This window comes from Gigantopelta aegis, chromosome 1 (genome assembly GCF_016097555.1).
Source record: "Gigantopelta aegis isolate Gae_Host chromosome 1, Gae_host_genome, whole genome shotgun sequence".
Classification (NCBI taxonomy): domain Eukaryota; kingdom Metazoa; phylum Mollusca; class Gastropoda; order Neomphalida; family Peltospiridae; genus Gigantopelta; species Gigantopelta aegis.
In genome coordinates this window covers 10,456,883-10,468,228 of record NC_054699.1, presented here as the reverse complement: position 1 = coordinate 10,468,228, position 11,346 = coordinate 10,456,883, and the positions used below count along the sequence as shown (strand labels likewise).

At 40.2% G+C, this 11,346-nt stretch overlaps 1 protein-coding gene across 1 annotated transcript; it reads right to left on the bottom strand.

The window, feature by feature from the left end:
* Positions 1-7,427: 7,427 nt before the first annotated feature.
* On the bottom strand, positions 7,428-10,972 carry LOC121370604 (nuclear pore complex protein Nup153-like; the record flags this gene model as incomplete). The annotated part of the gene is made up of 1 exon (XM_041495950.1): positions 7,428-10,972. A coding segment is annotated over one exon (2,400 nt), but the record flags the coding sequence as incomplete, so codon positions are not given.
* Positions 10,973-11,346: the final 374 nt, after the last annotated feature.

Below are 11,346 nucleotides of genomic sequence, written 5' to 3'. Positions count from 1 at the left end.
CCCCCCCCCCCCACACACACACACACACCTAGGGGGACTTATCGAAACGTACGGAACTTTGCTTGAATACCGCGTCGCCTACACCAGGTCTCGGGCAACCGTGACCCTGGTGTATGGCGACCGGCAACTGAAGAAAGGAAGGTGGAGGAAGAGGAAACGTGCGTCAGGGGCGGTCTAGGGGGAGCCAAAACCGGTGGCTAAACCACCGGCGGCGACTCCTTCTGCTTCGCCGCCCACCGCCGCTCCTAGGAAGCTGAAGAAGACAGAAGAGGCTGCGGCTGAACTGGACACTGACGTTTCCACTATACCAGGGGCGGTCCTGGACACAGCCATGCGCGGAGTTGATCGAGGGACAAGAATGGACGTTGCAGGGAGGCAAGCTCAATCCCCGCTACGTCAATCTTGCCAAGACGTGCATCACCATCAAGGATAGCTCCAGGAAGCTCTTCATGCAAGGCATGTCGATCCAGTACGAGCCACTGGTGGACTTTGAAGGGGACTTCGCGATCCAACGCGTCTCGTCGAAGGAGAGCAAGAAGGCCGCAGCGTGCATCACCCACCGATGTAACAACCTGGTGAACCATGCTTTCCTGCTCCCCGAAATGGACAACCTCACCATCCACCAGGTCTTCGGAAGAGCCTACCCAATCATCATCACTCTACTGGAGAGACCAACACAACAACCAGCTCTTCCGAACCTTAGGACGTCTGATTTCCTCAACTCGCTGTAGCGCCAACCTCCCTAGTCAACATTGCCTCCGTGAGTATGGACTTAGTCAGACTTTAACCTTTTTGGCCGCCATTTTAAATAGTCTGGCACCCTTTATTTTTGGCAGTCCGTCTAAATTGCTCCAATCACCTTCAACTTTGGAAGAGCAGTCAACTTTTTTGTTTGGCCTCAATTTTTTTACCGGACATGGATATTGTCAACTTTACTATATTTTTCCAAATTCCGCCCACCTCAAACTTACCCCCTCCCCCTCCTGTCCCGGAATTGGTCACTGGCGAAGTCAAAGGCTAAGTCCGGAGTGGGCGTGCCTGAACCTTTGTGGATGTGGGCACGTAAATAGAGTTCCCGTTCCCGTTCACCCCTTTTCAAATGTCTGTTTTCGTCACAGGCGTGCTGGTAACCTAATATAACTACTTTGTATAAACCAGGATGTTGCCCGACAAGACTAGGTAGCTGTGACAAGCGATACAGCTGACGGAAATTTTTTGCTAGGAGTACAATGAGCACGGTGTTTCCATTTACATTTACTTTTATTACTTCGACTCCTGTCAGGAAGGAAGGAAATCTTTTATTTAACGACGTCTATTTTTGGTGACTCCACTGTCCAAAGAAAACCAAGCGAGACCTAACTGAAGGAAAGAAGAACTGTTTAACGACGCACGCAACACATTCTAATGGGGGTTATATGAGTAGACCCCCAGCCCCCACCCCCTGCTCCGCCGTGCCTGATACTACATAAAAGATAATAGTACAATAATCAGTGTCGCATGTTACTACCAATTAGACCTGCATTTTTATAACAAGACAATATCTTTGTGTCTGTGTTAAATGTTTGTGGCGGTTTTGTGTTTTTTTGGTCACAAATATAGGAATCTACACATAGAAACAAACAAACAAACAAACACAAAATAAAACAAAACAAACAGAAAACAATACAACTGCAATTTTGTGTAAAATAATTTTTGATTCAATGAAACAGAAAACATTTCATATGAAATTCAGTTACATTTTTGTTTTTACTTCAAAGATGTATACTAAATATATTTAGTTGGATAATAAACCAAATTTAATGTCAATGTGTGTGTGTGTGTGTGTGTGTGTGTGTGTGTGTGTGTGTGTGTGCGCGCGCGCACGCGCGCTCGTGCGTTTGTGTATAATAGGTATACAGCAATGAAGCGTGAATAATATGTAATTTATAACTTCCCTTAAATATATTATGCCATTTATAACAAACATAATATTTAGCTTGATTGGTTTCCTTATAAAGTGATATTAGCCAATTCGTTTACACCTTTGGCATATTATAACAGTACACAATTACATACACTATTTTTTAAAGTGCTAAACGAAGTAACTAACGGGTTATTCGTTGTACAAAATGTGCAAACCAATATATTGTGTGCGTTATTATTATTCAAAATTAGACAGCAACAAAATATACAGTTCTTGTCGTCCACGTAAAATAGGGATGCGTTCAAGAACTATTTAACTGGTTCTCGATTCTGTTTAAATTCAAGCTCAATATAAAGTCAGTGATGTTTGTAATTAATTAAGAGGCCATGCAAGTTGAATAAACTGATTGTTGCTAGCAACCGGCTCAGTGGCGCAGTGGTTAAGCCATCGTACTACAGGCTGGTAGGTACAGGGTTCACAGCCTGGTACCGGCTCCAACCCATAGCGAGTTCTTAAGGTCTCAATGGGTAGGTGTAAGGACACTACACTCTCTTCTCTCTCACCAACCACTAACAACTAACCCACTGTCCTGGGCAGACATCCCATATATCTGAGATGTATATCCAGGATAGCGTGCTTGAACCTTAATTATTTCTCGCTTCAGCCAGTGCACCACGACTGGTATATCAAAGGCCGTGATATGTGCTATCCTGTCTATGGAGTGCTGCATATAAAATATCCCTTGCTGCTAATCGAAAAAGAATAGCCTATGAAGTTCCGACAGCGGGTTTCTTAGATCTCAGTATCTGTGTGGTCGTTAACCTTAACCACGTCAATCGATTATTAGTGGTTCTTCATGTACTGCTGGATTTTTATATAGCAATGACCTTAAGTGGTAATCCGTATAGGTGGCCCATCCACAGATGGTAAGCTCACGAATGCTCTTGGAACTTTATGGGTCACCTCGGAAGTTCAACTACAACAACATCTTCAATATAACAACTTTAACATCTCGAGATCATCATGCGTTTCACCCACCTGTACCTTCCGGAGGGCGAATGGCGGACTGTTCATAAACATCACCATTCCTCTCCTTCCTCACCCCCATCATTCCTTCCCATACCTATCCCAACAACCTTCCTTCATATACATTATAAATAGTGTGTCCACAAGAGTTGTATGGATAACCTGGGAAGGACGGGGTGGGGGGGGGGGGGGTGTGTGACGCCGTGTCAGGAGGCGTTAGGGTGAAGCTGGTCTCGGCCGTTAGGTTTGCCTGGTAAGAGGCATCCCCCGCCAGCACCCCCGACGCGGCGTACCCATCAAAATCCGGCCCAGCAATTTGGGGTACTTTCCTGGTATTGGAACGTCAGCAACCTGTACGCAAAGCCCACCCTTTTGCGAAACCTTCTTCCAGGGCCTAATATATAAATGATATTAATTAAATATATTAGAGCACCGGCCAAAGATGTCCCAATTGGGACATTTTGGGCTTCAACATACTCTTCCATATTCGATGCATATCAGCAAAGCTACGTATGGATCATGCTATCTGCTACAGATACAGACGTAGTTGCCTTAGCTATTGCATCAGTGGGTGCATTTGAGAGATGTGAACAGTGAGTGGCTTTTAGTACAGTGTACATACCTGCTCACATTATCCCGATCAAATTCATTAGGTAAAGGGAATGGAGATTAGTTCTTCTCCAATTTGGGAAAAGAAAACAATGACCTGTACATGTCGTGGCCTGTATTTATGTGTTAGATGATTACCTAGATTAATGTCATAGTTTGGTTGATATATTGCATATTGTGTTTTTAACCACAAACGTTAACGTTGTTGCCTATGGGATTTTATATGGTATAATATAACCTATGATATTCCAGTCGCCTATCTTGACGGAAAGCCTATAGTTCGAAAGTCGATCGATCGAGATATTAAGTCGATCGATTGAGATAGTAAGTCGATCGATTGAGAAAAATAATTTGATGTCCTTTCCCAGCTACCGTATAAATGTCCATCTCTAGTGCACATAAGGTTTTTTTAAAGAATGAACCTGTGTAAAATGTTAACTCTTGTTAAACTTTTTATCATTGTTATACATATAACTAGACGCGCTTCTGGGTTTTTTACAACACAAATAGCCAAGAAATATAATACATGTCATGAAAGTGTTGTGCTTCATAATGTGTTTTACCGTCACGGGCCAAAAATAGAAATCACGCTGTGAATTAACATTGTGACGTCAACTTTGTTATTAATTTGCTTTCTGCCATCACTGCACACTGGTGATGTAGATATATCCCAACATTTACTGGTAGGTTTGGTGGGCGGAATGTAGCCCAGTGGTACAGCGCTCGCTCGAGGCGCGGTCGGTCTGGGATCGATCCCCGTCGGTGGGCCCATTGGGCTATTTCTCATTCCAGCCACTGCACCACGACTGGTATATCAAAAGCCATGGTATGTACTACCCTGTCTGTAGGCTGGTACATATAAAAGATCCCTTGCTGCTAATTGAAAAGAGTAGTCCATGAAGTGGCGACAGCGGGTTTCCTCACTCAATATGTGTGTGGTCCATATAACCGTACATAAAATGTGTTGACTTTCTTTCTTTCACTGGTAGGTTGATACAACCGTGTCCTATGTTTATTAGCCGTCTTAACCGTACACTGTGTAATACCATGTTTATCGAAAGAAAGAAAGAAATGTTTTATTTAATGACGCATTCAACACATTTTATTTACGGTTATATGGCATCAGACATATGCTTAAGGGCCACGCAGATTTTGAGAGGAAACCTGCTGTCGCCACTTCATGGGCTACTCTTTCCGATTAACAGCAAGGGATCAAACCATGGCCTTTGTTGAACTAGTTATGGATCACTGGTTGGTGCAAGTGGTTTACACCTACCCATTGAGCCTTTCGGAGCACTCACTCAGGGTTTGGAGTCGGTATCGTGATTAAAAATCCCATGCGTCGACTGGGATCCGAACCCAGTACCTACCAGCCTGTTGACCGATGGCTTAACCACGACGCCGGTATCTTTATCGAAGCCAGGTGTTAATTTTCAAATGACCATATTTAAATTATTGCTGCTGGAAACTACTTCCAAATGCAAACACGCCATGAAGCTATGTACACGTTAATAATATTTCATTTTGTTTTCGCCTTAACAATCCTTTCCGTCACACAATTGATTGACGGTACATATACATTTTTTGTTACGGTATAGACATTTTGTGAAAGTAATTTTATCTTAACAAAGGGAGAGTCTAGGGTATCTTGACCCGCCTTTTCCACTTATATCTAAAAATGGAATTTTGAGATTAACAAAATGTTGTTTCGTATACATGCATCACATTGATGACCCCAAACCTTGCAAAGTCAATGAAAGCTTTTTCGATACCTCAGGAAGTCACCGTTGCAAAGATTCCGGGATCTGTCTCTGGTAATGTGATTTAAGAGTATCGATATTTTAAAATTAATATTTTGTAATCAAGTATTTTACTCGTCTTTTTTTTCATGATATAATTATAAATACGTTGTTCATTTTATTATGATGTACTTTTATTTGCAGGCAAACATCAGTTAATTTCTTCAATGATTCTTTCAGCTGCTGAGAGGGTGAAGCAAGATAATAGCAAGCCCCTTTATACAGCATTAGCAATATTTATAAAAATGAGAACATATAAACGATGAAAGAAAACGTGCGGGGGGAGGGTGGTGATATAAACAAAAATCGGTAAGAGAAGAAACACAGAAAAAGAAGGTATTAGGGTTAACTACATCTTCTCACCTTTAGTGGAAGAGGTTTTTATTTATTTGATTAAAAAATTTTTTAGGTGGGTAAAGTAAAGTTTGTTTTATTTAACGACGGCACCAGAGCACTTTGATTTTTTGTATCTTATCGGCTATTGGACGTCAAACATATGGTCATTCTGACACTTTTTTTTTTAGGAAACCCGCTGTTGCCACATAGGCTACTCTTTTACGACAGGCAGCAAGGGATCTTTTATTTGCGCTTCCCACAGATAGGATAGCACAAAACATGGCCTTTGTTGAACCAGTTATGGATCACTGGTCGGTGCAAGTGGTTTACATCTACTCAATGAGTGGGTATCTAGATAAAAGATCCCATGTCTCGACTGGAATCCAAACCCAGTACCTACCAGCCTGTAGACCGACAGCCTACCCACGACGCCAGTCTTTTTAAGGTGGGAGGAGTATGAATGGGAAAATTGACACTATCCTTGACCATGAACCAATGCCAGTTACTAAACATTTATAAAGAGATCCTAACATTGGTTTTCAAATATACATGAATGAAAATTCAGTGACAACCTTTTTTTTCTCTAATCAAAGTGTTCTAATAGCGAAGTTGTGTTTGGCAATTGGATGTTTCATTTTATAGGAATATGGAACCATACTGATTATTCCATTAATTGATGGAACTTTATAAGTGGAGTCTTCAGAAAATTTAATGATAATCGTTAGCTATTTTAAAAATTGTAAAGCTGTTCAGATTAAGTATACACACATTTTCTTTAATAGAGTTTCCTAGCCAAGAATTGTTACTAGTTAAAAACAGCACATATAACTATTTTGTGATTTTAAATGTTTGTTCTGCAAGGTAATCGTAGCGCCAATGGGGTTCTCCAGTAACTTGTTACGTGTATAAATATATTGATTAAAGTGCAGCTATGTTTACCTAACCCATTGCTTGGTGTTTTGTTTAGTATTTTAAAAGGACATTCCTGAGTTTGCTGCATTGTAAGATGTTTCCGACTAATAAAATACTTCTACGAATAAACTTACATATTAAATATATGTTCTTGTTTCGAATATCAGTGTATGCATATTCAACATGTTTCTGGTCGTCTTAATATTTGTCAGAAGCCCAGACTGGATTTCGTCTTCAAATAATTTCGTACGTACGAAAAAAACATTTTAGGAAATAAAATGAAATTTAACCTACTATAAATATTAGAACAATCAGATATGTAAATACAATCGTTAAAAAGTCTCTGTTAGTCGATAACATCTTAAAAATTGCACCAAACTCAGGAATGTCCCTTTGATGAAAGAAAAAGTGCAAATGTCTTTACCGTCACAACAATGTCTTTTTCCAAAATATCATTTTAAATTTTTTTAATTCATATAGAAAAGAAATTCGTGAATTTTATTGTACCAGAACTTTATTAATTAATAATATTGAAAAAAACCTATATATTATATTATATAAACGTGAATAGCTTGGCCAAAAAAAAGAAAAAAAACAAAGAAAAAAAGAAAAAACAAAGAAAAAAAAACAATTTATGAAATTTATGAAACTAATATTTATGTTTCTATGTATAACTACATTTTGCTGCAATTATGTTTTGTCTAATTTATACCCATGTGAAATGTGACGGTGAGGACGTATGTTTGTGATAGCGTGGTGAAAAGATGTAAAATAAAAAAATAAAGAAATGTTGAATTATCATCACTGCTAACAATATATTTTAATTAAGCAATACGTCAGCGTTTAAAATATATAGTGTTTATTCACAATACCATGAATTAATTTTTCACTAAAAACGTTTTAAAAAGGCACGGGTATAGAAGAATCACCAGTAAAAGTCAGTGCAACGTCCAGCTATTAACAGTAGTTTTGTTAATTTCTATGCCGTTATACTATCACCGACTGCCGAAAAAGAGAACGCGTGGCTAGGTTTCGACAGTTTTGTGTAGGCCACTAAGAGCAGCGCTACTCGATGGCGCTGAAAGCAGATTTGTTGTCGACAACGCGGCCCAGCCTCTCATGTCCCATTTGCGTAGCCTCGTTTTCTCGCGAAATTCCATTTTCGAATGCTTCCATATATCTGAAGAACAAGCCGAATTATACTGAATGTCAATATGTTCAGGAAAAACCTCGGCCAATTACGGTTTCTACTATATTTGGAATCGGACGAGTCGTTTCGATTGGAGAAATCACTTTTCTATCGATTTTACGATGACATATTGCTTGAAAATTTGATATTATGGATAATCCTTTGTTATTATCAATACTTTGTATTAGAGTATTACTACAAAAATGCGGACCCAGAGGGGCACCTGTCATTTCTAAGCTGCCAGGTTTAGGTTTGAACTTGTCAGCAACACTTTGCTCGTCTGTCTGATAGGCAGGACATTTCAGAACGCCTGCATCATGTATACAATAACAGCCTAAACATTCCCAACTCTCAGGTTTCGGTTTGAACTTATCAGTGAAGGAACTATCCTTGCTATCTTCGTCTACAGTGCATCGAACTCTGAATGAGGATAGTTTTAGTAAAAATTCAGGTTTTTGTCTCGGGGAATATGGGCTTCATGCCAAATATACATTCTTCAAATGGTAGTGAACCTTTTGAATCCAGTCTCTGATTTATATGTTTTGAACAAAGAATCGGTTGGCTGGTTATTAATTGAGGTTTTGGCTTGAACTTGTCAGCAAAAGAAATATCTTTACCTTCGGCAGTAGGAGCAAATTTGGTTTCTTTGAATTATGTAGCCTTGGTCCCAGAACATTCGCAACTTTCAGGTTTTGGCTTCAACTTGTCAGCAGAGAAAATCTCTTTAACTTCAGCAGTAGGAGCTGGTTTTGTTTATTTGAGTTGTGTAGCCTTGGTCCCAGAAGTGAATCATCTGAATCATAGGGGACCCTTTGAAACCCCTGTCTGTGTTTTGAACAAAGAGTTGGTTGGATAGACGTTCAATTGAGGCTTGCTGACACCAAACGTGGATCTCTCAGCACTTCCAAATTGTAAACCACTAACACCTAAAACAGTCCCCGATTGACTTTGAGATTTCTGCCAAATATCGTCTTCCTTTGTTCCTGGCTTTAATATCCGACAAGCTGAACACTGAAGGACATTAGCATCATGCTTGTAGTAACAACCCGTGCATTCCCAACTTCCAGGTTTTGGCTGGAACTTGTCAGCAAAGGATATTTGGTTACCATCGGCAATAGGAGCTGTTTTTATTTTTGTGACTTGTGTAGCCTTGGTGCCAGAAGTGAATCCGCCAAGTGATGGTGGTCCCTTTGAATCCACTGTCTTTGTTTCTGGTTTATTTATTTGGAACAAAAAATCGGTTGGCTGGACATCAAACGTGAATCTCCCAGTAATTCCAGATTGTAAACCACCACCTAAAATAGTCCCTGATTGACTTTGAGATTTCTGCTGAATGTTTTTTTCTGTTCTTGGTTTTAATGTCTGACAAGCTGCACACTGAAGGACATTAGCATCATTCCTGCAGTAACAACATGTACATGTCCAACTTTCGGTATCTGGCTTAAACTTATCAGCAAAGTAAAATATTTTGTTAGCAGCAGCAGCAGTAGAAACTTTCGTTTCTTTGGGTTGTGTGATCTTGACCGCGAAACTAAACCCTCCTGAAGTACCAAACTGCTGATATTTGTCTTTGATGCCAATGGTTACAACAGTGTCTTTGGATTGTGTATTTTCGGGCATAGAGCTAAACCCTCTAGAAGGTTCCCAAGCAGATACACCTACACTTCCAACGTTAAAACCTCCAGTCTTCGTTGCAAGGGCAAAACTGAATTTGACCGAGGCTGAGCTCAGTTTTTGGTGAGCAAGCACCGCGGATGCACAGCTGTATCCTTTCGGTAAAGGTTCAGGCTTTGTCTCTACCAATTTGGGCTGGATGCCAAAACAGAATCCTCCAGATGACAGTGGACCCTTTGAATCTACAGTCGTTGTTTCTGGTTTATTTGCTTTGAACAATGAATCAGCTGGCTGGTCCTTTGATTGTGGTTTGTTGACTTGAAACGTGAATTCTCCAGACGACAGTGGACCCTTTGAATCTGCAGTCGTTGTTCCTGGTTTATTTGCTTTGAATAAAAAATCAGCTGGCTGGTCCTTTGATTCTGGTTTGTTGACTCGAAACGTGAATTCTCCAGACGACAGTGGACCCTTTGAATCTGCAGTCGTTGTTTCTAATGTATTTGCTTTGAATAAAGAATCAGCTGGATGGTCCTTTGATTGTGGTTTGTTGACTCGAAACGTGAATTCTCCAGACGACAGTGGACCCTTTGAATCTGCAGTCGTTGTTTCTGGTTTATTTGCTTTGAACAAAGAATCAGCTGGCTGCTCCCTTGATTGTACTTTGTTGACTTGAAACGTGAATCCTCCAGACGACAGTGGACCCTCTGAATCTGAAGTTGTTTCTGGTTTATTTGCTTTGAACAAAGAATCAGCTGGCTTGTCCTTTGACTGAGGTTTGTTGACTTGAAACGTGAATCCTCCAGACGACAGTGGACCCTTTGAATCTGCAGTCATTGTTTCTGGTTTATTTGCTTTGAACAAAGAATCAGTTGGCTGGTCCTTTGATTGTGGTTTGTTGACTCGAAACGTGAATCCTCCAGCACGTCCAAATTGTAAACAACCTTCACCTAAAATAGCCTCTGTTTGACTTTGAGATTTCTGCTCAATGTCCTCTTTCTTAATTCCCCATTTTAATGTCTGACACACTGAACACTGAAGGATATTAGCATCATTGCTGATGCAACAACCCGAACATTCCCAACTTCCAGGCTTTGGCTTGAACTTGTCAGCAAAGGAAATCTCTTTACCTTCAGCTACAGGAGCAGCTTTTGTTTCTTTGGGTTGTGTGGTCTTCGTCCCGAATGTAAACCCTCCAGCAGTACCAAACTGGAAACCTCCTGTAGATATTTTCCCAGTCTGAGCTGAAACTTCATCCTGTTTTACTCCGGGTTTCAGAGTCTGGCAGGCTGGACATTTCAAAACATCTGCTTCGTTCCTACAGTAGCATCCTGAACATTCCCAATTTTCAGGTTTTAATTTGAACTTGTCCAGAAGGCTCTGCTGGTCTTTGCCATTGATGATAATAGTAAGAACAGTTTCTGTGTGTTGTGGCTTATTAGGGTCAACAGTACATTGACCAGTGTAACTGCATTCCTTACTGCTGGTGTATTTTGATACACATCGTCGTCGTTTTGAAGTCTGACAGACAGGACATTTCAGATCCACGGTGTCGTATCTACAGTTGTGGACTGTAAACAAACAAAAAGTCAGTCAAAAGCAACAGCGAAAGTTAAGACGGAAGGATCAGAAGAAAGAAAAGAAAGGAATATTTTATTTAATGATGCACTCAACACATTTTAATTACAGTTATATGGCGTCAGAGGGATAACAAGATCAAAACACGCTCATCGGCAATAGGATTCCATTTGCGAATCTGTTATAGAAACATGAATATATGTCATTTGCTAAAAGAGTAAATCTGGGTTTTTAAAAATAAATCACAACATTTTAGGAAGTGGTATTCATAATATTAGGGTTATATGGCATTGAAAGGTTATTGGGTGCATTATTGATAAAACAAATTGGTCTGACTTTTTTTTATGAAACTGCAGCATGCCCAAAACAGTTGTGACTGGTGA